The sequence below is a fragment of the Pleurodeles waltl genome, chromosome 9 (assembly GCF_031143425.1).
Source record: "Pleurodeles waltl isolate 20211129_DDA chromosome 9, aPleWal1.hap1.20221129, whole genome shotgun sequence".
Classification (NCBI taxonomy): Eukaryota; Metazoa; Chordata; class Amphibia; order Caudata; family Salamandridae; genus Pleurodeles; species Pleurodeles waltl.
The window spans coordinates 770,988,661-771,016,616 of NC_090448.1; the positions used below are offsets into that span (position 1 = coordinate 770,988,661).

Below are 27,956 nucleotides of genomic sequence, written 5' to 3' on the forward strand. Positions count from 1 at the left end.
GTAAAAGTGTCTACAACGCTCTACAGCACACTACACGTGTATGCCTAATTTACAGACGTTTTAGTACTGAATAAATAATTATAACATATGATAAAGGTGCACGAATAATATACTAAACTATAATTACTTTCACACAACTTTTATTATGTTCCATTTACTGATTTGTAAAGCACATGGTGTGGGCATCACCGATTAAATTTCTGTGCCCAACATTGATGCTCTTGGTGAAAGGATGAGAGCTTTGAAGTTCTGTAAATATTCCTAGACTACTTTACTTTTTAGGTACATTCCTTTTACATGACTTCCCTTAACTGAATTGTGATGCACAGGGTGTGCGCATCACAAATTAAATTCCTGGAGAAAACGATGGTGCCCGTAACTGGTAACCTGTCTGATTATAAAATGGCACACTCTGCATATGCCCAGGAGGACAAGACGTGCGTAGGTGCCTGATTCCAAAATGGCACCACGCATGCTGAGTATGTAGAAATGACATAGTCCAGCATGCGCAGCAGGATAAGAGAAGTAGCGCGATATACGCTCCACAACCTCGCGTAAGGGAGGTGTGGTAATATAATTTACATATGTTACCATTTGTTACTATGAGATGTACTGTTACTATGGGAGTCACTCATGCTAGTGAGCAAGACAGTTCTTGGAATGTAGAATGTAGAGGGGCAAGGGAGATTCTTTCTTAGGCAGTTGAGTTTGGACGTCTTGCTGACAGGATGAGGCTTCTAGTTGTTCCGTTTATCTTACAATAAAATGAATCTACACAACTACCAATGAAGAAATACCTTTTCTGTTACTTCAGGAGGTTTCCCCAAAGCACCTCAAAAGTAATGTCTCACCAACCAGAAGTGCTGTCCATACGGAAACAAAGGTAACCGGCAGCTTACTTCCAAATCCTGCTCTCCAGTAACTGCCCAAAATCAGATGATTCTTGAAGGGTATAGAAACAGCAAACTGGGTTCACACATCACCAATTGTGGAGAGAAAGATGAGAACTCAAAGGTAAGTTCAAAGATAACTTTAATGGAGAGCAGGTACATCTACTGCCTCGTCCACATCCAGCCGCCAACTGCTGTGTCCGCAGTCACCATTACATTCTCAAATGGAGGCTGTCAGACTCGGCACGCGCAGGCTTACATACACCACAGGCACTGTGCAAAAAATGCATCAGTTTTCATTGGAAAAATGTGATGTGTCCACATTGTGTGTTGGGGTGTTTCCTGTCGCGAGCACTAGGCCTACCCAAACAAGTGAGGTACCATTTTTATCTGGAGACTTAGGGGAGTCCTGGTTGGAAGGATGTTTGTGGCTCCCCTCAGATTCCAGAGCTTTGCATTGCTGAAATGTGAGGAAAATGTGCTTTTTAGACAAATTTTGAGGTTTGCTAAAGTTTCTGGGTGGCAGAACCTACAGAGATCCCCACAAGTCACCCCATTCTGGATTCCCCTAGGTGTCTAGTTTTCAAAAATGTATATGTTTGCTAAGATTCCTTAGGTGCCAGCTGAGCTAGAGGCCACAATCTACAGCAAGACACTTTGCAAAAAATGCATGTTTTCATTGGAAAAATGTGATGTGTCCATGTTGTGTTTTGTGGTGTTTCCTGTCGCGAGCACTAGGCCTACCCACACAGGTGAGGTACCATTTTTATTGGGATACTTGGAGGAACACAGAAGAGAAGAACAAGAGTTATTGCCAATTGTCTTTCTCTACATTTGTGCCTTCCAAATGTGAGACAGTGTGTAAGAAAGAAGTCATTTTGAGAAATGCCCTGTAATTCACATGCTAATATGGGTACCCCTGAATTCAGAGATGTGCAAATAACCTCTGTTTCTAAACTCCATATCTTGTGCCCATTTTATAAATACATAGGTTTCCTTGATACCTGTTTTTCGTTCTTTATATTTTACCAAATTAATTCTTACATAGTCAGTACACAATGAAAACCCATTGAAAGGAGCAGCTCATTTATTGGCTCTGGGTACTTTGCATTCTTGATGAACCTACAAGCCCTATATATCCCCACAGCCAGAAGACGTAACCGTATATTGCTTTCAAAAATCTGCCATAGATGGAAAGGGTTATAGTAGAAAACTTAGACAGAAATGGCTGTTTGTTTTCAACTCAATTTCATTTTTTTTAATTTCAACTGTTACTTTCTGTAGGAAAACCTTGAAGGATTTACACTAAATACTCCTTGCTGAATTCAGAATTTTACCTACTTTTCAGAAATGTTCCTGTAAAATTCCAAAACTCAGTTGAAAAATGTGGTTTCTGATTAAAGTTCACCTGTTCCTGAAAGCTGGGAAGATGGTGAATTTAGCACTGCAAACCCTTTGTTGATCCCATTTGCAGGGAAAAAACAGATGCTTTTGTCTGCAGCACTTTTTTCCCATTTAGCCAAAAAAAACATTTTATCTGTATTATGACTAATTTCTTGCTCCAGGGATACCCACCAACTCTGGGTATCTATAGAATCCCCAGGATGTTGTAAAAAAAAAAAAAGGACGCAAATTTGGCTTGGATAGCTTAGGTGGAGAAAAAGTTATGGGGACCTCAGTGCATACCTACCCAAATAACCAAAAAAGGGCTCTGCACTGGGGGAGGGGCTGGCAGCTAAGGGGTTAAAGTGTGGTCTAAGCTGTGTTTTTGTTAAAAATAATAATAAACGGTGCTGATGTTCTTATGCACACTGTTGCAGTGCATATTGGTGAAAGCATGGCACAGTGATCCTGTCTGAGGCAGGTCAATGCTCAACAAAAAATGTACAATGCTTTGTTCCAAAGACTTTGATCTGGTTCATAAATGCTAGTGGACTCGGGGCTCTGGGGCAAATGGCTGAACATAAGAAGTTAGCTGGTGCTCTTCACAAACATTACTTTAAACTCCCTCAAATACCTATTGATTTTTCACAGCTGCAAGTGTCATCAAACTACTCATATGACACTTGTGAAGCCATACTGTGTTTCCCCGATCATCAAAGTGCCCAGCTCAACACGTTTTCATGCTTTGTTGCTGAAGTCACACACTTCATGTTCATTGTTTTGGCATTATTGCCCCCAGCAACCCCTGATGTGTATTCTGTCCAGACCCAGTGGAGAGGAAGGGTCTAACGCTCATTCTGAATATCCCTCTTTTGGAACAGTAATACTGCACCCGGTACATCCTGGTAACGCAAAGAGTGGTATTTACATTTTTGTGTTATATTATTTTCACATTTGAGTTATGTACCTGGGAACAGGGGCTAATGCAGTAATATTGTTTACTTTTCACTATTGCTACTGAACAAACAGAATAGTGTGGGCAGGGGCGTAGCTTCAGTGGGTTGCCCCCACCCGCCCACCCAAAAAATGTATTCTGTAATAAATAATTGGATACAGGTGCTTTCAGTCGGATATGTGAGGTCTCTGTCGGATTTCACCTGGGATTTCCACATACCCGCAGACAAAAACACATACACTCGGGTCTCTGTTTTGAAGGTCTTAAAAATGTTTGTTAGTTTGAAAAATATTGGGTTTTAAGTACTCCTAGCAGACTGCCCCTTAGGCCCCGCTCATGCTCTGCTTCTCAGATTATGTATTTTCACAAGATAGGCCAGCGTGATTGTTGGGAAATCTTAAATTCACACCACCTCAATCCAAGACCATGCTTCGCCCCTGACTGTGGGTTTACTTGGCCAGCTCTGGTCAGGAGAAATGTGCGATATTTTTGCACTGCTTGCAATCATAATTCCGAAAGGGGCGCAACCACCTTCTTGAGCACAAATCAGATTTACTGACCCTCCTGCAATGATGGCCAGCGGTAGGGTCGTGACCAGATCCCAGAATATCCCCTGCATCCTCTATACTTCTTAGACAGTATTGGCAAGACAGCCAACCCCGTTGTTCTTTTCGGGGAAAGGGATATGGGAAAGCATGCATTTCATGCTTGACTCTTTAACTTTAACAAAACAGGAAACAGATTTTCTGCACGTATTCATACATTTGTATTGTACTCATCTAAGATGAGAAATCCTCATCAACTGAGCTTTTCCCTGCCCAGAAAGGAGCTGGCCGGGAAAAAATAGGTTTTCGGAAAGCCAGGCCTTCCTCTGCACGCTGTGTAGAGTGTTTACTTGGTTTAGGCGCCCCATTGTTTCAGAGGTAAGTGGCCTACAAAGAACAATAACTTCTCAAGGGACTTGGACAACCAGAGACTTCCGACTTCCGCTTCCCTTCTGTTCTTCAAATCCTCAGCCCGCTAAATATTCTCCGACTTCTTAACAGCCCGTCCATCCAGAGGCTGTAACACAAACCCCTGCGGCGCAGTAAGGCCCCCGCCCTTCAGTGGTTCATAAGGACTATTGGTGCATATTTTGAGATATGGGAGTCTCGGGCTCCATCCCCACGTTCTGCTGGAGGATCCACCATTTTACCTTCCGCCACTGTGTCAGCCTGACACTATCTGCGAATACTGAGAAAACGTGGCGTCACTCGTGATCTGATCCACTGAAATATGTGCACTTACTGATCTGGCAGTGCATCAAAGAGGCCAGTGGGGCTGGGGCGGCTAATCATGGAGAATAAGGGAGTACCCAAAAATGAAAATGCCCGCCAACCCCCATCTTTGAATAAAATCTTCGGTGACTCAGGGAGAGCAAAGCCAGTATGCACAGCTCTTTCTAGAATAGTTTCCTTAATCCTTAAATCCAGCAATTTTTCCATCCATCCTTTCATCCACTCTCCACTTTTAGCTTTCCATCCCATCATTTTACTTATCCATCAATCCTTTCAACATACCATCAGTTCTTCCACCATTCCCCATCAATAAACATTCATTATCCTTCCGTTCTCACATTCATCCATTAACCTTCCACACTCCCATGCACCTTTTCAACATTCCATCCCTTCAATGACCATCCAGTTCACATGACCCACCTACTGATGCACCCTCTCATTCTTCCATCCATTCATCCTTTGACGTATCTATCTATCTATCTATCTATCTATCTATCTATCTATCTATCTATCTATCTATCTATCTATTTATCTATCTCATCTAATCTATCTAATGTAATCTATCTAACAATCTAGCTATCTATCCGTCCTCTCACAAATTAAACCATTCACCTTCCATCATTTCATCTTTACATCAATCCAACACTTTTCTTCCTTTGTTCTTTCCCTTCACGTGTTCTTCCTTCCATGTTTCTTTTATTGTTTTCATTATTCCTTCTTTTCGCCTTTGCTTGCTACCTCCCTCCCTTTTCTGCTTTCCAGTTCCCATCTAAACATCATTAGTTTCTCAGTCTTTTCTTGTTTTATTATTTTCTTTATTACATTTCTCTCTCCCGCTCACTCTTTTTTGTCCTTTCTTCCATGTTTTTATCTTTAGTCTCTGTACTCTTTTTGATTTCCTTAGCAGCCTCTGACATCCACCCCTCGGCTTACACTTGATCCTTACAGCATTTTATGAGGTTTTTGCTGCATAAAGAGTGGTCAATATAAATCTAAGAAATGGTTAATGTGACCTACATTATCGGGTCATGGCTTCCAATGACAGCCCCTACTTTAGAGCCTAAAGCGAGTGCTGGATGGCAATGCCCCCGAGTCGGGCCTGGCACGATGCTGCCAGATTACCTGGCATGCTCCCACTCTCTGGGCAGGTGCGCGCCTCATTCTGTGCACGTGCTAAGAATACTCTGCCAGGCAGGTACCAGTACTAGTCTGGCCTACTGGGATATTAGGCCAGAACTTTGCTCCTGAAAACACGATGAGGCTGGGAAATATTCACTCCATGTCAGCAGAGCCATACTGCTGGACTCTGGCTGTGCCACCCCTACTGCCCTTGTAATGACCCTCGGCTGCCAGTGGCGGGTGGCCCTCCAGGGCACCTTGCATACCAAGCTAGCACAGCAGGGGGCACCGCAGGAACCCAACCCTCCAGGAGGCACCAACCTTCAAGGGAGCCCCACCCGATCCAAGGGTAATGAATGTGTGCGAGACGGGTGCTCAGGGACCTCTCACCACATTCTGCAGAGGGGCCTCGACTTCTTGCGTTACACCCCTGGCGCCGCACGTTTTACTAAAGTGATAGCCGGCGCTGACAGTGGCCACCAAGTAATTCCGTTGCTATTCCTTCTTTCCAAAGACTAAGGTAGAAAAAGAAGTGATTGGCTTTCAATACGGATACTACCTCCTCCTCGGTTTTACTTGGTTTAAATCGGGGCTCTTGTGACAGCCCGGTGGTTTCCGCAGCGCAATTTCATGTTTTTATCTCAGCAACTGAATCAGGGAAAACACCGCAGCCAAATGAAATGAGAGCAGGAGTTATTTTTAAATGGATTGTTGTGCAAAACCGCAAGCTGGGGAGCCGTGTGTTGTGGCTCCGGCAGGCTTTTTCGCAACACCACGTGCCTTTCGGGCACTCCGCACCTTATCGTGTTTCACGTACACGGGCTGCACCACAAGCGACACGTGATTATGCGGCTGCAGAACTTTCCATCCAAATAATGTGTTTCCGGCAAAACCAGATCAAAAGTTTATTAAACAAAAAAAGTACCCCGCAGGTTGCTGCGCCCTGGCAGACGTTTTTCAAACGTTCACTTTCAGCCGCTGATTCCAGTACTGTGATGTTAGGTGGGTACAAATATGGATTTTTTACAAGACTGTAGTGATATCCTCAATTGTTTAACCGGATAAACGATTTTGTCAAAAGTACAATAAAATCCTGATATACTAAGTAGCATGAACCAGCAAAGCAGCCTCATCACCAGGTTTCCCCAAATGCTGGTGATACCTACTAAAGTTAAATACCATCCTAAGAATACATTTTTGGGGCGAGCCTACTAAACAGCGCTAGGGGTGGGTGAAGAATTCTGCTCCGCCAGCGGAGTTTACGGAGCTTTACACACCCCACGCTCTGTGCAGAGTTCTGAAAAACTCAGTGAAGCAGCGCAGAGTGAAGTTTTCTCTTGAGCGGCTCCCCAACGTAAAGTTGGAGAGCGAGAGAAATCACTAACTTGGAGAGTGCAAGCGGGATTTCTGAACGCGGGCGGTTGCACCAGTTGCTACCACTCGCTTTGAGAAAGCTGCCGCTCGCGTTGAGGAAGCTGCTGCTCGAGCAGAAAATCTACTCAAGTGACAGAAAGAAGTTAGCGCCCTTGGCGCTGTGTGATGCCTTCTGTGCTGATTTTACAATGTGGTGGAAGCTCCTGGCACTGAAAATCAGCACAATTTACCTAAACTCCGCCGCTTGCAGAACTCCATGTAGCTTGGCAGAGTTTTTTCGTCACTTTGCGGAATTCTGCATAGCAAAACTCCACAAACATCTCCCAGGTCTAGACTGGGCAGGTCTAGAAAGCCCAGGTCTAGAACTATTGTGGGCTTGCCAATAGTTTGAAGGGCTTACAGATCGAAAGTTGCTCCCCACCAGTTGCTTTTATTGTCACTTTTATTTGCTTATTTCTTACTTCAATGCCTTTCCTTGATCAGCTTGCCCATCTTGTTTGTCCCTTCGCTGGAGCATACACTCTTTACTATCTCTCTGACTGGGTGGCTCCTATCTTTCCACTGCTTGCTTTTAGGAAACATATTTTTTTCTTTTTGATTATGCACTCCGTGAAAGTGCATCTGTTTTCTCTCTGACATGTGCCCCCCCCCCATATGCCTATCCTGAATACCCATGCTCCATACTTGTGCGATTCCTCCCTGCCGTCTTATGCGCTTCTTTCCGGCTCCCTACATTGTTGCCACTTTCATGTTCTTCTTGTTCTCTCATGTGCTGTCCCCTTCGCCACTTTCATGTTCTTCTTGTTCTCTTATGTGCTGTCCCATTCTCCACTAATGCTCTCCCATGTCCTCTACACACTGAATTTTTTTCTCTTAATGTGAGCTTCTCCTCTACTCCCTCTGATGCTGTCTCCCTCATGTGATGCTTAGCCATGCGTCACCCCCCCTCCCAATCTACCCAATCACTCTTACATTACACTTGGACAGCCACGCAGTCATTTTATTAAAAAAACAACTGCTTTTTCGTGATAAAAAATATTAATTTTTTATTCGCTTATCCAAGTGGCATCCACCATCTTGGACCAGTAATTCAAAAATAAAAGCAAATGGCACCCACGTCAATCCGGTATTGCACATGTGTCATCACCATATGCCAGCAATGGCTGCATCACTATGCCTTTTTTTAATTAATATATTTGTTTGACAATGTCACACAGCATTGGGCAAAGGTTGAGGCTGTAGACCATAACCAAAAGGCATTGGAAAAGCCTATACCTCCTAAAGGCGAGAAGTATTGCTTTACCAATATTTGTTTATTCATGAAATGAAGTACTCATTGCATGAAAATCAGGGTGGAGCTTGAAGTGAATTTTTTAACCAGCTCCCAAAAATGCTTCAGCCAGGCCTTCCACTGCGGAATAATTTCTGATCTGGTAGGTGAAAAGATAATCCCCAGATTTGGTGGGGGTGTAGAGGAAGTAATTTCGCCATGGGGAAACCTGTTTTCCCCATTTAGAAAAACAAATGCAAAAAATGCGCATTTGAACAGTGCTTCCTTTCCCTGTTGTGGGGACTTCTCCACATGCACAACTAGGCTAGGGAATAGGAGCCCACCTGGAATGTCACATGGCATTCCCCAAAGTAAACAAGAACAAACCTGCGCCTGGCACCGCATTTTTACTCCTGGAAACTGTTGTGAATTACAGAAAATAAAAAAAAAGATCATAAAGGCACAAAGGCAGAGTTGTCCCCCCCAAACTTTTCCTACTTTCTCAGTGAATTGGCCCCTGTGTTCTCTTAGTAGATAACTAGGTACATGGTAGTTTCAAAATTTCTCTGCTATGCCCTGACAGTGACTGATGTTTTTATTGCATATTAAATATGTCAATGTGCACTATTTAGCAGGGGCGGCTCCTCCGCTATAGCGGAGGAGCATCGCCCCCGTCAGCAGCAGGAGCTGCAAAACATTTATAGTAAAAACATAATTAACTCAGTTCATTATGTTTTTACTATAAAAGTGGGCTGGGCCATGGGCGTGTCGGGGACAGAGGGGGAGGGCACAGCACTCCCCCTCACTGCGCATGTATGTTTGGCCAGCTGTCTCGGGCCAGCCATACACACATGCGTAGTACGCTCTCTCCAGCCCAGCAACAAAGATGCCGAGTTGGAGAGAGGAGAGAGCATGCACAGGCTCCCAGTCTGCCTGGGAGCGTCCTGGCTGGGTGCTCCCAGTCAATCCTGACGCTGCTGTGAGGATTGGCACCATCCCCGCCATGTGCCACCCCTTTTCCCTCCTGCGAGACACATCTGCTATTTAGAGGAACCTGGATGCCTTGATTTCTATATTATCATTCTTGTAATGGCACTCTTTGTTTTTTGTTTCTGGTCCAAAACGTCAAGCCCCTGTTGGCTACAAAAAGAAAAATATTGTGCCTTCCATGGTTTGGGTGATAGAAATTATATTTTTATCATTGTTTTCAATTCCTCTTATTGTCTCATCATGAACCTATAACTCCCACTGGATGTCTGGTATTTTTCACACAATGCTATTTAGTTGTGTATTATTAAGAAATTTTCTCTTATTATAAATAATGTTGCTTGTGCGCCTCAAACCAGGGCCACTATTGATCCAGTAAGATAATTACTATTTTCAAAAACATAGAATTCATGATTAACTCTAAAACGGTGTAGAAACTAATAAACCTACTCAAAATATTGTTAAAAAAGTTAAATTGTAAACAATTGTCCTCGGAATCCCTTTTGTATAACTATCATATCCCCAGTACAAATGCATAGAGGAGAGCCAGGCCTGTTTCTGTGCTGTACAAAGAGTATGTCATAACATGGTAACTCTTGAACTTAGTGCATGATATCTGGGCTTCCAAGTTCTGAAACATGGCGCCGCAACTACAGCTACCACTTTCTGAGCGCTACTCAGTGGCATAACAAAGGCCCCTGCAACCCCCGTGGTGTGGAGGGCCCTGAGCGCCAGGGGCCCCACGCAGCACAATGCCCTGGCCTCGGAGCACCTGTGTGAGACCGGAGGGGGCCGCCTCCATGTACTGTGCAGGGGAGCCCCTCAAGTTCCATTATGCTACTGGCTCTACTGTACTTTAGAATTTGGAGAGACAACAAATTACCGGGAGAGCGAAGCCAGTGCCGTGCTAACTGTCGGCTGCGGCTTTAAGAGCTCGTGCACGAGCCGAGTCAAGATAACGTTGGGGATACGACTCATGAAACAAACATTAAAATATGATAAAATCTGTTCAAATTTAAAATAGAGTAGTTTTAGCATGCGGAAGTATTTCATCTTACATCAGGTTATGTCACTGCACTGAGAAGCATTTATTAAAAATTATAGTTTTTGAGCTTGAACTTAGAAACATTCTTGCTCCCCCACCCCACTCCAAGGACAAAGCCATTAGTGAACTAAGACACATGTCAATTGTCATGTGCATCCTATATGTGGCCTATGTTATTATTAGGCCTCCTAGTTTCCTGTTTGTACTGATATTCACAGATACCTACACACAGAAAGCTATCACTTTCCTGCCTGTATTTATTTTCGACTATGGAAAAATACAGAAAATAGGTCTTCTTTGGATGATTCTCACTACTGTCAGTCACAAGTGTAAGGTCAGTAGGTGTGCAGATTGACAGATATGAGAGTTAAAAAAAAGAAAACATTTTCCTAAGGAAGTTTAAATAAGTGCAGATATAAATCTGTTTACACTGTTCTACAATGAAATTTTTTTCAGATAACTTTATTAAAGTGTATACCACTGGATTCTTTTGGACATTCAATTGGAACTATACATTTATAAGTTAAATAAATATGGATATATACCCATTGCAGCTTCATATATACACTAAAACAAAAAATTAAAAATGATAAATGAAGATGTAAATGAAGTCATGCATTCATTCCTCCAAGCACTGTCTCATTATTGCATGTATCCACCTAAACAATCACAATAAACTCACACACGAAGTCAACAACATACGCAAGATAAATTAAAGAATAAATGTACAAAAAGAAAAAAAAGAAAACATGCTGGCCCTGAAAATGGCAGACATATGCTTGCAATAACAAATAAATTAAACATAGCAGCAGATGGCCATCGTGCAATAGTATTGTACATGGTGTTTCATTGTTTTGAAGTTCCAGTATGACCACCACATTTAGAAACAACGTGCTGGTCATCTTGGAATGGTAAAACAGTGAAACTATGGACATTACCTTTCAGTGACAGTGGCCGTGTGGGGATGTGGTGCACTGCAGATTAAATCAATGGGAAGCAAGCAGCCTGTTAGCCTTGCCCCAGTAGCATGCTCTAAAAATAACAATAATAAAAAGATGAGAAGAAAGAAATGAGAGGAAACAATGGAAAACTAAAGGACTAGCCTTCCAGCCCAGGCACTGAAGCACACTCATTTTCAGGTGGGTGTGCATGTGTTTATAAAAATGCAATCACTCATGGGGCAATACAGCCAATGTCTAAAGTGGATGACCTTTCACCCCATTCTGAACGCTATGATGTATGTAAGAGGGGTGTGCTTCAGCCATTGTCTCTATTGCCTGGTAAGTGACAGCAATTTTCTGAATAGCTTATGAACAAAAATTAAACACTGCACTCCAGGTACAGGCTTATTGTCTTTTATTGGTACTTTCATAAAACAGATCATAACTATGCCACCAGGTATAACTTTTCCCAATGAACAAGTCAGACCTATAGCGTTTACTACTGGCTTATCATAAGCGACTCAGATCTCCCACATTGAGGTGACACATTACTACCACGCAAACATCAGGAACACAGTAATACATTTATAAGTATGTACAAAGTTACAGTTGTCAGAATCATATAAAATCCCTCCCAGTAGGGCCTAACAAGGATTGTCACAATGAAAATCTTCTACCCCACGAATTGTCTCAGGGGGTGACAAACACGCAAACTGTTCTCTACTATATGTGAGATACCATGTAATGAAATGGCTGCTTACAGCATGTAATACAGTGTGATAAAAATCCACAATAAAAGGCCTATTGGCTATATCAAATGCTTTTCACAAATAAATAAGCTTTGCCTATTGCCTTTGTCACATCTTTCTATAATAAAGTGATCAGACCTGTAATTTCAGACATTGCTCCTACCAGTGAATCAATACAGTGTGTACCCTTTATCATTGGATTGTCACCATAGCCAAATCAGGCCTACTGGTTGAGCTTAAGCTTTCGAAAAATGGAAACCATCAGGTATACACTCACAAGATAAGACATGTAAATAGCACTACCGTTGGCACAGCAAAATACTAAGGCCCAGATTTACGAGAAAATGATGCTGCGTCAAATTTAGCAGTGCACTGTATTTAATAGAATACCACGTGCCCCTGCATTGCTCCCTGTGCCAGCACTAAATTTGCTTCCAAGCACCAACCCAGCCACCCTTGCGCCATGTGCAAGGATGGCTGCACTACGAGGAAGATTGTTTTTGTGCGGGAAGGGGCACCTTCCTGTACAAAAACAACATTCAATGGCCTTTTGCTCTTTCTATGTGTGCTGCATCTTGCAGCACACATAGAAATAGCAAAGAACTAGGAGAAATGAAAGCATTTCTCCTTGTTGCGCCATGCCAACGCAGTCCCTGGTGTGGCTTTTGATTTTGGCGCTGCCTCGGGTTTACAAAAACTCGTAAATCTGGGGCAGCATCGAAATGCACTGGGTGTTGCTGTGGTACCCCCACTGCAACACCCAAATGCACACCCCTTCCACGCAAAGTGCTGCATCTGAAGAGGCCGTATGAGTTAAGCCACAAAAGGTGGAGTAACGGCACCTTGCAAATACGGCGCAGTGCATAGCGCTATCGGAGAGTCACTGATAGTGATGCTCCAGAGGCTTTTAGACTTGTAAAGCTGGCCCTGGGTCTCCTGAGAGGGCCTAACACGGGCTGTGGCAGTGCAAATCTTCTATCCCCTGAGTTTATCAGAGGGAGAAACCAATATTTAAACCCTTGCCTAATGTGGTAATCTGTGAGTTTCCATGTAACAAAATCCACCCTTAAATGTCTTCTGACTTTAGCATATCCTTTTCACACTAAATAAGACAGGCAAATTGACATTCTAGTAACCTTTCATAATAAAGAGTTCTCGCTTATAGCCTTGGTCACTGACGTGAACGCATAATCAACCAAGCCCTGCTGCATTCAGCATAAGCTTTCAGACAGGCACCCAGAGATGAACAAACACCATAAATATCTAATTATCTAGGAGGCTTTTGTTTAACCTGATATGCCAAGCTCCATCACAGAGGCATGTGTTTGACCAAAAAGTCAAACTCAATAGCTTTGCTTGATAATGAGCTAGGCTCAAGCAGACAGATAAACAAATCAAAAGCTGCCATTAGATGAACCAACACCTGGGTGGAACCACAGTCCCTTTCTTTATGTAGCACTCCTGAAAGCTCTTTTTTTAGTCTCATAAGGTCTGCCGACAGGTGCACTATCATACCAGACTTAAAAAGCATCACAAGACTCTCTTCTGTGCCTATGCACCAAGGTCAAAAAATGACCCAGTGTACTGCCATTTGATAAAGTTTGTTTTGACCAATGACTTTGTGTTTCACCACTGCGCATATTAGTTGCTCAATGTTCACCAGTAGCACATGGTATGTTTTGTTCAGTTTAGCCGCCTATGGGCTTTGACATTGCATTAGTCATTACATTCTGTATTCTGCCTATTGGCTTTGACATGGCATTAGCCATTACTTTCTGTATTCAGTTGAGCTGCCTATGGGCTTTGACATTGCATTAGTCATTACATTCTGTATTCTGCCTATTGGCTTTGACATGGCATTAGCCATTACTTTCTGTATTCAGTTGAGCCGCCTATGGGCTTTGACATTGCATTAGCCATTACATTCTGTATTCTGCCTATTGGCTTTGACATGCTGTATCCAGTCTAGCCGCCTATTCGCTTTGACATTGCATTCCTATTGGCTTTGACATGATGTATTCAGTTTAGCTGCCTATTGACTTTGACATGCTATTAGATATTCTGCCTATGGGCTTTGACATGAGATTATACATTGCATTTTGTATTCAGCTCAGCTGCCTATTGGCTTTGACATGATATAAGACATTGCATTTTGTATTCAGCTTAGATGCTTATTGGCTTTGACATGACACTAGACATTGCATTTGATATTTAGGTTAGCTGCCTATTGCCTTTAACATGACATTGCATTTGATATTTAGGTTAGCTGCCTATTGCCTTTAACGTGGAGTTAGACATTGCAGTTGAGAATCCAAGCTGTATTTTTCCAAGCTGTGTTTTTGCACCAGAGAACCAAGATGTTTTTCTCACAGTAGACTAGACATGATAAGAGAGAGTACATGGGTGTTGTTTTTTCTTCGCTTGAGCTTGGGAACAGGAGTAGTCTTGGAGACCTGGCCAGTCTCCAAAAGGCTTGCTCAGTTTCCCAGGTCTGAGAGGAGGGGGCACACCTTTGTAACGAATGTAACAGGCTGCAGAGAGTCAGATTCGAATCTGCCGGACCTCGTGCTGGAGCTTGGCGCAGGCTGCCAGCAATCCCGTGTGGGTAGATGAATCTCTCTTTCTCGCGGCTGACAGGGGTCATCAGCTTGCAGACCTTAGAAAGATGAAGCTGTAGATAGTTCCCACACGGTGAAGTATTTGTTTTGCTTTGCATTCAATATCTTATAAATATAACCTGCTGTGTATATTGCAAACTGATATATTTTGTTTCATTAACGCGGACTTGAAAGCTACTAATTCGTCATTCATAAATATTGTGGTTGGGGAAGAACTAACAACAATAAAAGTCTTCTTTGACCTCAGAAGTGCATTTCTGTTGTGTTATGTTAGTGCTTAGAAACTAGCTAAGAGGAAAGCACTACAATTGGTACCAGGAGTCGTGGGGTCGGTCATTAAGAGGTGATTAAGAGGGTGTTGACGAGTTGGTAGATTTCTAAGTGCACACTTTAAAAGTGTAATTGTTTTTTGTTGTTTGGAGAATTACAGAAATTGTTTTTTTTGGAGAATCACAGTAGCACCGCAGACCATGTCTGAGAATGCATGTGTTGATAAACTGCCTGATGGTGCTAAGAAAAACTGTGAATTGTTTTCTGTTTGGGGAATTACAGAAGAAAATGCATGTGTAGCTAAAAGGCCTGATAATGCTTTGAGAAATAATTCCTGTTGTATATATGTAGATAACGTGTCTTTTGGAAGTAATGATGACAGAAAGGTTTGGATACCTTTATCTGCTTACAGAGAAATGCAGGAGAAATGTAGGAAGTTGGAACATGAAAATAGGAATTTACGTGAGCAAATTAGCCAGGATACAATAATTCAAAATAATGCTGAAAGTTATAAAAATGAAGAATCTTTCTTGTCCCATTCCAGTAATGAGGGGGTTAAGACAGCTCCGAGCTGCACTGAGTTCGAGTTACCGTTGGAAAATGCACAAGTAAAACGAAGGATTTTAGAGCAAGAGACACCGAGTTTCATTAGCTTGTTTGATTTTTGGAAAAAGAATAGCTCTCATTTGAGTGAAATCCTAACACTTTTGTATATGGTCACTGTGAAAAATAATATGCAGCTGCGCGCTTGTGATTTGGCAAATGAAATAATGCAGACTTTAGGTTTCTGCACAGTGCAAGAAGGAAATACTTATGTACATGTAACTCAAGAACAAGGAAAGAAAATAGTGCCCCTAGCTAGAATCATACAATGGATCTGGTACTTGCAAGACAGGGCTAGAGTACCACAGGTAAAAGAGTTATCAATGAAGTTGTGTGCACCATTTGAATTCGTGTCTACTGAAGATAAAAAGCATGTTTGTTTTACTAATGATTCATTGACTGAAATGTTGTTTTCTGGCACAGGAGAAGGAATGGAGTTGTATAATGTGTGTCAGATTTTAAAGCAAGAGCTACGTGAGATGTGTCATTTTTACGCTGATTTTTGGTTCATTGCTAATGTTTTAGCACCTAACTGGTTCAATTACCTTGCAGATGTTAATGAGAAAAATTCAGAGAGAGAAGTGTACACCCAGAATTCTGCCTTAGTGGGGATGGCTAAGTGGGTGCCCCAGAAATGTGAACAGCTGAGAGAAAAAGCCACTTACAGGTGGGCAGAGATGAGAGAGATGCACATTCCCCTAGATTTGATAAAAACTGTGCAGCACGCACAAAAGCAATCTGTCATGCAAGCAGTCACAGAGCAGTTGGGGAGAGGAAAGTTACCAGGACAGAAATGGCAAATTGATCAGGTTTTAGGGAGAGTGATTGCTGCAGATTACCAAGGAAAAATCGAAATTATGCTGATACCTAGAAAAGAATCTGATTCATTCAAACAAATTGGAGACAGAATGGCCCAAATTGGCAAAAGTGCAGTGAATGGAGGTTTGTTAAAGAAGGAGTCTGCCCCAGCCCTTCTGACAGTGCAAGAAAAGGGAAGCTGTGGTGCAGCAGATAAAAACCTCAGTGCTGGTGTGTGGGCTGAAGCCCCAAGTGATCCTCCAGAACCTGCAGAAAATATAACAAAGGGCCTCAAAAACGTCCTGCTGATTATAAAACAGGGAAAGAAAGAGGAAGGGTGCAGTTTAAATGAAAAATGTTATTTGCAAGAAAAGTCATACTTGTTTCTTTTGCAGATCCTACCACGTTTCGCCACTGTCCCTGAGTGTGCTGTGTGGTCCCCCTTCCGGTGTGTGCGTGTGGGGTCGGGGAAGGGACCGAACCCCCAACCTGAACCTGGCTGAGTAAAGTGCCAGCACCATGGATCCATTTTGCGCAAACTGCGCCTTCAGTTCAAGTTCAACTTGTTTGATTGCATTCTTCCACTGGAACTAAGCTGTGTTTTTTTTTTCTTTCCCCTCTCATATGGAACTCTGACTTTTGCTTACCTTCCAGAAAACCTTTCAGGTGGACCGTGCCCCTTTACATGAGTAGAACTCATGCCACATCAAATTGCTAACACTGTTGAATTAGAGACTCATTCAGAGTACAAATTGCCCAGTCTTTTCTATGTAGATGTATCTGATGTGAAAGGTTATGAAATCAATGTGTTAATTCACTTCTATTGCTTTACAGGGATTGCTTTGATCATAATGTTTTTTTTGTTTGTGCTGATGTTTTTTGTTTTTGTTTGAAACAGGAGATATGTGAAACAAAAATTCATTGGTCAAAGGGCGGAATGTACTGCCATTTGATAAAGTTTGTTTTGACCAATGACTTTGTGTTTCACCACTGCGCATATTAGTTGCTCAATGTTCACCAGTAGCACATGGTATGTTTTGTTCAGTTTAGCCGCCTATGGGCTTTGACATTGCATTAGTCATTACATTCTGTATTCTGCCTATTGGCTTTGACATGGCATTAGCCATTACTTTCTGTATTCAGTTGAGCCGCCTATGGGCTTTGACATTGCATTAGTCATTACATTCTGTATTCTGCCTATTGGCTTTGACATGGCATTAGCCATTACTTTCTGTATTCAGTTGAGCCGCCTATGGGCTTTGACATTGCATTAGCCATTACATTCTGTATTCTGCCTATTGGCTTTGACATGCTGTATCCAGTCTAGCCGCCTATTGGCTTTGACATTGCATTCCTATTGGCTTTGACATGATGTATTCAGTTTAGCTGCCTATTGACTTTGAAATGCTATTAGATATTCTGCCTATGGGCTTTGACATGAGATTATACATTGCATTTTGTATTCAGCTCAGCTGCCTATTGGCTTTGACATGATATAAGACATTGCATTTTGTATTCAGCTTAGATGCTTATTGGCTTTGACATGACACTAGACATTGCATTTGATATTTAGGTTAGCTGCCTATTGCCTTTAACATGACATTGCATTTGATATTTAGGTTAGCTGCCTATTGCCTTTAACGTGGAGTTAGACATTGCAGTTGAGAATCCAAGCTGTATTTTTCCAAGCTGTGTTTTTGCACCAGAGAACCAAGATGTTTTTCTCACAGTAGACTAGACATGATAAGAGAGAGTACATGGGTGTTGGTTTTTCTTCGCTTGAGCTTGGGAACAGGAGTAGTCTTGGAGACCTGGCCAGTCTCCAAAAGGCTTGCTCAGTTTCCCAGGTCTGAGAGGAGGGGGCACACCTTTGTAACGAATGTAACAGGCTGCAGAGAGTCAGATTCGAATCTGCCGGACCTCGTGCTGGAGCTTGGCGCAGGCTGCCAGCAATCCCGTGTGGGTAGATGAATCTCTCTTTCTCGCGGCTGACAGGGGTCATCAGCTTGCAGACCTTAGAAAGATGAAGCTGTAGATAGTTCCCACACGGTGAAGTATTTGTTTTGCTTTGCATTCAATATCTTATAAATATAACCTGCTGTGTATATTGCAAACTGATATATTTTGTTTGATTAACGCGGACTTGAAAGCTACTAATTTGTCATTCATAAATATTGTGGTTGGGGAAGAACTAACAACAATAAAAGTCTTCTTTGACCTCAGAAGTGCATTTCTTTTGTGTTATGTTAGTGCTTAGAAACTAGCTAAGAGGAAAGCACTACACCCAGGGAGCGGCGGCGGCTGCTTCTGAGCTTCATATTTCTAAGCTTTGATTCTGGAGCTCTTGCACTAAATTGTGGAGATACTGAGTTAGGGAGCACATTTATGAGTGTTTCACGCAGCGCAGCAAGTCACCTTGCTGTGCTGCACTGCGTGACATGGAAAGGGTAGGATTGAGCCATATTTAAGTCAATACACCATGCAGGCACCCTTGCACCGTGGTGCAAGGGTGCCTCCATTGCATGTAGGATTGTCTTTGTGCAGGGAGTGGCACCTAAGGCATAGTCCTCTGGCTATGTTTGGTGCAGAATGCCTTACTCCACATTTATAGAGCCACTCAGGGCCACAGAAAGTGCCACTGCGTGGCTTCATAAATCGCATGTAAGGTTTGCATCGCACATGTACCATGTTGGGTCATGCAAACACATACAAACCGCCTCTTAAATATGCCCCTTAGTGTATACGCTGTAGACAACAAAATTTCTTCACAGATGAGCACATTGTTCCATTCGGTGCTTGAGCGCAGGTGCATAACGAGCTCATAAGATGGTCCCTGAGGCTGTAAAGCCCTTCAGTGGCATCTGAAAGTTCTGCTGCACCAGCTAGACAACATAAACAAATTAAATTGTGATACATACCCCTGGGGGTTCTCTCTGCAGGATGTGAAGGGCTGTGGCAGAGTTCACAGTGAGTTGAAGCCAGACATGCTGGGTGAGCAGGAGGCGGTCGAGCACCCGGACATGCTTCAGAGATCCCCGCTGGACAGTTCTGCAGGGGAAGGAGGTGTTGGGATAGTCATAGACTGGATCTTTCATCGCACTGGAAAAAAGATCACACAAAAAGATATTTTTTAAACATTGTTATTAAGAATATGCATAATAGTAACATAAACATATGGGCCCTCATTGTGAGTTTTTCATAATCTCTATGGAAATGCGGAAACAACACAGGCCCACACAGTTTCCACTACGGAGCCCTGCTGCTCAAAGCACCCGAAATCTCCAGGAGGCAGTCTAAAAAAGAATGGGGCCTATCAAGAGGAGTCTGATGCATTGAATTTCTTGCTCATTCCCAAGTGGACATTAAGGTTCCAATTCATAGTAGGATGGTATTTTCAGCCCACAGAGGTAATGTTTCAGTCGGTACCGTTAGCTCCAGGAACCAGACTTCCTTAACAATTTGTTCCTATAACAGCGACATTAATTCTGAAGGTTTCTAACACTGATTTTAAGTAACTCCTCTAGTTTTGCTATTATAATGGAAGCCAGATCTCACTTTCTAGTTCATTGTGCTTGCCATATTTTTCTTGTGGTTGGGAGATGTCAATTTGCAGTCAAACCTTATACCCCACTTAAGTTGTATATCTGGACTGTCTTAGCAGTCATTTGTTAAGTCAGGGATCAGAAGATTCCATTCATCATGCTGAGACTTTCTTCTCATTCCCAAATAATAAAATCACTAAAAGTGCCTTTCATCTTCTTAGGCCCTGGTGAGGTTTCTCCACTAATTGACCACCCATCACAAAATGGCCCTGGTGCTACAAGAGCGACCACCCATCTATACTACACAACCCTGTTTGAGTCAGAGTACATTTCATGTTACTGCACAACCTTCTCCTGAACCAAATGGTCTGCAAAGACACAGGGCCTGATTCTGACCTTGGCGGTCTTTTCGCAAGACCGCCGAGTTACCGCCGCGGTAAAGACCGCCGACCGCGGCGGTATGCCGCTGCGCGTATTCCGACCGCTGGGAGCGTTCCGCCGGAATACCGCCAGCAGCCACACTGGCGGTCGGCGGGAAAGTGGAGACTGGTCAACCTCCACCGCCACGCCAGCAGAACACCGCCCCCAGAATTACGACCCACATTTCTGTGTGGCGGTCTTCTGTTGGCGGTCTTCTGTTGGCGGTCACGTCCCTATGGCTCCCGTCGCCTCCCGGAGGACCAACGCACAAGGTAAGTTGATCGTCCGTGAGGGGAGGGGGTGGGGGGGTGTTGTGTGATGTGTGCGTGCATGGGGGTGTGTAGAGGGGGTGTGTAAGTGCGTGCATGCGGGCGGGGGTGCTGCTGTGCCTTTGGGCAATGTGTGTAGTTCGGCGGGTGCGCATGTCGGCATGTATGTGTGCGGGTATGTGCCCCCGTTGTGTATGTGTGTGTGTAGGGGGTGTGCATATGTGCATGTTGGGGGTGCGTGCATGTCGGGGTGCGTGTATGTGCATGTCGGGGTGGGGGGGGCAGGGGGTTCGTACCACCTCTGGGGGATGGCAGGGGGGTGGAGGGTGTGGGGGGAGGACTCGTGGGGGGCAGTGGGGGGTGGGGGAGACCCCTATCAGTGCCAGGGAAGGAATTCCCTGGCCCCGATAGTGCCTACCGCCATGGTTCGCATGGCGGTTCCCGACTGCCAAAAACCGCGGCGGTAAGCAGGGTCATGATACGGTTGGCGGTCTTGGGTCGACCGCCGGGCCGGAGTGTGCGAACTCCAGCCCGTCGGTCATGACCACCGTGGCGGTCGGAGTGGGGAAGTGGCGGTCGATCGCGGCGGTGACCGCCGCGGTCAGAATGCCATTTTTTGGACCGCCGGTCTGTTCGCGGTCCGACCGCCGCCTCTCCGCCGACCGCCAAGGTAAGAATCAGGCCCACAGTCTCAAGTTATCTGAGACCTCCGGCCACAACATGTAGTCTGTAAGGGGGCTCCATGAAGGGACACTGTCTATAACATTCTGCCATGTTCTCAAAACTACCAGCAACCTTTATACCTTTCGAAAAATGTATCTTAAAAGCCTACCAGATATACAAGGTCAGCCTCCACAAGACAGTGGTCATTCGCCAGGATACCCACAAAGGTTCAGATGGTGATCGCTTACTATCAACTTAAGGCTCATCACACTAGAATCTCCTCTGCTCTCCTTCCGACTTCAGCCTTGAAGATGATTTTCTATAACTGCGTTGTGAGGTGAAAACCATCTGTTTATATTAGCCACATTCATAACATCAACTAAGAACAAGAGTTAGTGGTGGACGCCAGCTGAAAGCAAATGCAAGGGGTTTAGAGTGAGGAGCCTCTTGGAGTTCAAATAACGACCTATATTGCCTTTTATGAATTTTGGGGTTACAAATCCATTGCCAGTCAAGAAACGGACACCCTGAAGGAAGGAATATTGATTTGGTGATTAGCTTGGCAATCCCCTGACGCTGTCCCTATGGCCACAGGGATGTTTTACCCATCACTTAAGCACTGGCATCATGACACCTCTCCATTTAGGGGTCATAATTGTTAGATTTCCTAAGCATCCAAAAGTGTGTGCACAGCCATGGTCTCTGTGGAAAAAAACAGAACCAGGCAAGCACTCCCACCATATTTTGGGGGTACCGTCATTGCAGTGTGAGGGTATTTGGAATCTGCTAGATTTGCCAGAGCAGCTCTTACAGAGTATTCGCTGGATTGACATACAACATGTTTGGCGCTAATCCTCCAAAGTACCACAATGGCGTTAGAAATTATGACACTATTGATCCTAAAATGCGCTAGGGTGTGCCGTATCATTAATACGGCACACACATAGTAGCGTTAGGAGGGTGCAATGGGGCGCAAGAAAAGGGGCGCTTCATGTAATGAAGAGCAACTTTTCTTACATCGGGGCTGTTTTGTTATGATACTGTATTGTGGCTAAATAATTTAGCATCCACCATACCTGCTACAGACCAGATGGTCTTCATTATAGCGTCACCTTGGACAGCATGCTCTTCCTCCCCTAGCATCTCACCTCCATCTCTCAGCTTATCTTCTTCTCCCAATTAAGGGGAACTTATATATCATTTATTCCTCTGCTTATCTTATGGAGCTGGTGAGAGCATATCTCAACTAGACCCCCATGTTTAGCAAGTAGCAGCCCCTAGCTGAAGGCAATGCATTTACGGAAAACATCAAAAGGATTCGTTTATGTTACATTTAGAATCCCATTTTTGGAAACTGGAGCTCTAGCAAGGCTACTCTGAAGAAAAAGACAGCTTTCTGCTGATATTTTTTAGGAGTGTCAAACGGAAAGTTTTCCTTCCACCTGAGCAGTGTGAAACACTAGCATGTGGCAATGTGTGCACATAAAATAATAAAAAAATAATATTCTGCTGTCTCTGCCCAAGCAAAGCAAGAACACACATTATAGTTAGGAAATAGAATTTAATTTGGAAAAAAAAACATAGAAAGTTTATAATTACCTTAGGGCACGAGTTATGGTTACTTGAGATAACTCCAACTTTAACAGGTGAATTTCTATGGTTTGGTACATTTAAAACATGAGCCTAACTACAATATACTTGTAACCTTTGTTTTTTTAAGTAAAAAAATAAAATATTTATATATATATATATATATATATATATATATATATATATATATATATATATATACATACACACTTAATAACCACTTATTATTATAAAATACCAAGGTATGCGTATCTAGTGAATACTCTGTAAAATCTTCTATGGCAGTTCTAGCAGATTCCAAACACCCTCACACCTCCTGTGTCCCTTAAAACGTAGGGGTGGCAGGGAATGTTCAGTCTCGTTATCTTTATCTTTATCTTTAAGGCTGACTTACTGGATCAGGAGGTGAACTTGCATACATTTACCTACTTAATTTTTCTATCTCTACACCTGCCTCAGGCTTGATATATCTAATATGCTTTCATCCACTGGGCCCCTGGGTAAATTGACTGAATCCTGGGCTGTTTTTTAATTACAATTGCCTATGTCCCACTCTGCATTTATAGTGTTGGGTGAGGTTAGCATAAGGGCTGAGCTAACTTCTGATATTCATGGCACTCATTTTATTAACACCAGGACTGTTCTCGGACTGTTACAAGTTGTAACTGAGCCTACCCGTCAAAGTGGCCATATACCGGACCTTAATTTCGGTCCCATTGGAAGAATGAGCTGTTTGAATATAATACCACAGATCTGGACAGACCACTATATGATTTATCTTCACATTACTGGTGATAGGACGTCTCAGACACAAATTGATGAACGCCTCCTAATTATTTCTCCCCAAAGCAAAACTTTATATCAGTAAACAGAGAGATTCCCAACGACTATAGGTGTTATGTTCAGTGGGTCAACATGGCCCCTGATGCCGACCTTCCTTAAATAACTGGTTTGGGCCCATCAACCCCTGATACACCTCCTCAATACAACAGGCAACGTACAGTGTAAATGCAAGAAGTTGGAAAGGGTCTGGTGCTCATAATATTCTTAAAACGCCAAAGTGCAGTTGAAGACTACTCCGAGGATATATAAGAAATGAGTTGTTTCTTTTAAAGCTGACTTTTATGCATACCAGGTCCTGGCTGTTCAGAACTCCTCTAAAGAAATATTTTCCATAGTGTTTGTTATCTTGACCTGTATATCCTGCGCAGTCATATGAGAGTTCTCAATTTTCTCTGTACTTTTTTTTTAAAAGACCAAATTGTAGCTGAATGCAACACTTTTGCTCAGTTTCCACCTCCCACATCCAAGGTTGTATTTGTAGATGAGGTTTCCATTCTGGCTGATGATGGATTTGCTGAGCTTTCTATGTGTTTAGGCAGAGTCGGACCCGGACAAAAAGTAGGCACCAAAATAAAAGTGTCCCTATGTTAGTAAAGCATATAGTTAAAAAGTGATAATATCAGAGAAATTAGCAGTAAAAACCGGCCCATCTGGCCATTAAACCAGCCAAACATTGCTAAAACGTCAGCTCACACACTGATCTTTCAGACCATCCCATCGGGCACTGCCTGACTGCTGTATAGGCCAGTCTGACCCTGAGTTTAGGGCACTTTGATTCTCTTCCACCTAATTTGTTCAGAGAAATTGCCAGTTCTCTCACATCTGGCTCTACTCTGGATCCTATTTCACCAAGGGTATGAAAGCAGACTTTCTCTGACCTAGCCAAGCCAGATGAGTGGAAAAGGCTTTGATTGTCCCACTTCTGAATAAGTCCAGTGCTGATCCTGGTGGTCTTTTTAAATTTCAGACAATTTCATTGTTGCCTTTCCCCCATAAAAAAAAATCCTAGAGAAGTATGTTAACAGATTTATCTCAAGTTTTTGGAGCAATATCAGATATTAGTGTCTGCCTAATCTGGTTTTCACCAGGCCCACAGCATGGAAACATGGCTGGTGATGGTCCTTGATGATCTTAGAAAGTTGGCAGATGGGGGTAGTGTGCTGCTGTAGTGCTTACAGATCTTTTCCCCTCATTCCGTACAGGTCTCTCGTTCAAGCTTCTTTACTAGCGTGGCTGTAGTGGTGTTCCGAGGGCCTGCTCTGCAGTGGTGCAAATCTTATCCGGAGGGTCAATGCTAGGTAGTCTAACCTTCACCTTTCAATCACAATAAGAGGTTCCATTAGGGTCGACCCTCAATTCTACCCATTTCAATCTCTATATCTGTCCTCTGACCAAGGTTATAATGTCCTTTGGCATAAATTGTTTACATTATGCAGACAATACTTCTTTTGCCAACTAGGGGTTTGCCCCCTTTGGTGTTTTCCATTGCAATATGTCTGCAGTCACTACCTGATTAAGGCAGAATGCCATGAAAATGAATACAGGCAAATCGGAAGTACTGTGGTTTGCCTTTAACAATCCCTGGAGTGCCTTTCCAATGGATTTCTGTCCGCCATCTTGGATTAATGCTCATCGTCCAGACAGGGTGGTAGGGAATTTTGGATTTCTTTTGGATGAGAGTCTATCCCTCTCCAAAACAGTCAATCATTTTTCTGTCATTGGATGTTTTTTGCTATAGGTTTTACATAAAATCCTGTTTGTACTTCCATTCTCTATGCGTCCGTTGGTGGTCTAGGTGACTATATTGAGCCGATTGGATTATTGAATTCCCCTTTTTCAGGGCTACCCTATTGTACTTGTAACTAGCCTCCGAACTTATTCAAAATCAGCCGCAAACTGGCTCTTGGCTTGCCACGTTACGCCTCCACCGCTGGTGCTCTAAACACTTTACACGAGTTATAAGTTTGAAAAAGGATCTGTTTTAAGTCTCTTGGTAGCCTACACAGAGCATTCTATGAAACTGATTCCAGCTGCCTTTACTACAAATCCATCCATTATCCTCCACCTCGAAACCTAAGGTCTACTTTGCTGGTGGTCCTCAGGCTGTGAGAGTGAACGCCTTGGAGACAGATCTTTTTCTGTCATGCCACTAGGTTGCGGAATGCTCTTCCAATTAACCTGCGTAAAATTTATGATCTTTCACTTTTTTGTAAGGTGTTAAAAAACTGGCTTAATTCGCAATCATTGCTGTTTTATTTATTCCTCAAACTGTTTTTTTTCCTCAGCACTAGGACACCTTACAGCAGTGGTCTTCAAACTTTTTAATGCTGCGCCCCCCCAGTTGAAAAATAGAAATCATTGGGCCCCCCTTCAGAATTTGTCACAATTATTTTATAAAGATGGCAGTGTTTACATATGCCTAGACCTATTTAAACATTGCAGTTAAGTACTGTTATATTTTTTGTAAATGCAATAACATGCTTCTGCTTAAAACAAAGGCCTGTTATCTGTATAATGCTGCTTTTGGACAGAGTCTGGCACCCCCATGAGATCACTTGAGGTCCCCCTAGGAGGGCCCACCCCCCAGTTTGAAGACCTCTGCCTTACAGGTATCAGAACACTTTATTAATCTGTTAACATATAACATAAAACAACCTAACATAGCATAACAACCATGAATGTGACTGAGGGTATCCTCACACCTCCCATGAACTTGCTCATAAGCTCTGGGCCACACCCATACTTTGGTGTCATGACTCCTTTGGTCCCGGGTCCCACCTCGTGCAACCCCTGGCACAAATTAAGGACTGAATGTGGTTCTAGAACGTTACTGAAATTAATATATTAAAAAAAACTTAAAGAGCTGTGGCCCTTTACCAAGTGGTGCATGAGATAGACTGCGGGCCAGGTTCATATCAAATGCCCACTTAAATGCGTTCCAATCCTGGCTCCTCCATTGGGACAAAAAGGTGTGATCCTCGTAAAATAAGGAATGGATCTCCATGTGCATAGGCTTCCTATTCTGTTGAAATAAGAGCGCTCAGAAATAGACTTTCAAGTGCTAAAGAAGAAGAGAGATTTACATTTAACCATCATTTACCTGAAAGGGGATGGCGATGGCGTTGCCAGACCACCCTTGGATATGGGGTCCGTCTGTTCTTGTTGATCCATCGACTTAAGCAAAGGGGTATCCCGTCAAGTTCCTACTTCACCCCAAGTCAAGCCGTCGGCGCTGCTGCCTCGGTGGCCAGGCTCCTGTGCTGTGGGAGAGGGAGAGAGGCAGATCGCTGGCTTCAGTCGTGTGTGAATAATGCTAGGGAAGGAGGGTGGGGTGCCAGGACGCCTCCACCCTCAGGGCCTTGCCAGTAAAGATTAACCCTTTTGCAGTATTCGGGTACGGGCATGGATCGGTCGAGGCAGTCCCAGTGAAGAGCAAGGGATGCTGCGGCAACCTCTGTCATCTTCTGGTCCAGTACCGGGTGCCCACTCACAGCGCTGTCAGCGCACCTCAATTTGGACCCGCAGGAACCTCTTCCATACGAGGTGCTGGGCTCCATAAACTGCCCTCTAAAGGCACCACAATCCTGCCATGCATTCTCGCCTCAACCAACAGCAGTAGATTAGTTAGTGTGTCATGAGCCCTACTGCAAGGAAGGAACTCCACCCAACCTCCTTGGCTGATGTTTGGATTATGAGATACAGCAATATCAGTGTTCAGTGGGGCCCTCAGCCCCCTGGACCCGGTGCCACTGCACCTACTGCACTAATGTAAGCTACGCCCCTGCCTAACTCGAGCAAACTCACACACAGCCCAGCACTGGGAACGCGCAGCTCTGCTGAAGAGCCTCACTCCAACCCTGCACTATCTCCACTGAAGGAGGAGTAGGGTTCTCCCCTCTACCACCATACCCCGGTCAATGCACCCACACCCAAAATAACTCACATCTGCTACTGTAGTACGGGGCGGGGGAAGGAAAAGCTTTGCCAATGCACCTCCATCTTGAAGAACAGCAGCCATTATTCCATTACTTGGACCCACGCGCACTTCTGCTTTGTTCAGACAGGGCCCACCCACACCCAGGTCCATCAACATACCTCAGTACTGCCAGGTAGCATCCCGCGCAACTTTACTCTGGGGATCCACACACAGCTCTCCTAATGCACCTCACTCCTGGCCTATAACACTCTCAGCTATTTCACTACAGGGCCCCAAACACAACTCTGTTATAGCAATTCCGTCCTAAACGGCAGCCACCGAAAACCACGAGTTAAAATAACTATTAAAGATTTAAAGCTTAACTCCAATAGATAATTGAGAAGGATTTTAATCTGGAGCCCGGTGGAGTTAGC

At 43.6% G+C, this 27,956-nt stretch overlaps 2 protein-coding genes across 3 annotated transcripts in view; one reads left to right on the top strand and one right to left on the bottom strand.

Moving 5' to 3' along the window:
• The window catches only part of LOC138259947 (uncharacterized), a 100,589-nt gene extending 83,656 nt beyond the window's left edge, over window positions 1-16,933 (top strand). The window contains exon 3 of the mRNA XM_069207943.1: window positions 16,675-16,933. Within this exon, the coding sequence (XP_069064044.1) occupies window positions 16,675-16,786 (112 nt within the window). The 3' untranslated portion in view covers window positions 16,787-16,933. The remainder of the gene's footprint in view (window positions 1-16,674) is intronic.
• The window catches only part of RIN1 (Ras and Rab interactor 1), a 111,430-nt gene that overhangs the window by 68,809 nt on the left and 14,665 nt on the right, over window positions 1-27,956 (bottom strand). Inside the window, exons 2-3 of one of the 2 annotated variants that reach the window (XM_069207941.1) lie at window positions 26,707-26,866; window positions 19,198-19,378 (exon numbers count right to left, since the gene is read on the bottom strand). In XM_069207941.1, the coding sequence (XP_069064042.1) occupies window positions 19,198-19,378; window positions 26,707-26,777 (252 nt within the window). In that variant the 5' untranslated portion in view covers window positions 26,778-26,866. The remainder of the gene's footprint in view (window positions 1-19,197; window positions 19,379-26,706; window positions 26,867-27,956) is intronic. The other variant, XM_069207942.1, reaches the window with a different exon arrangement.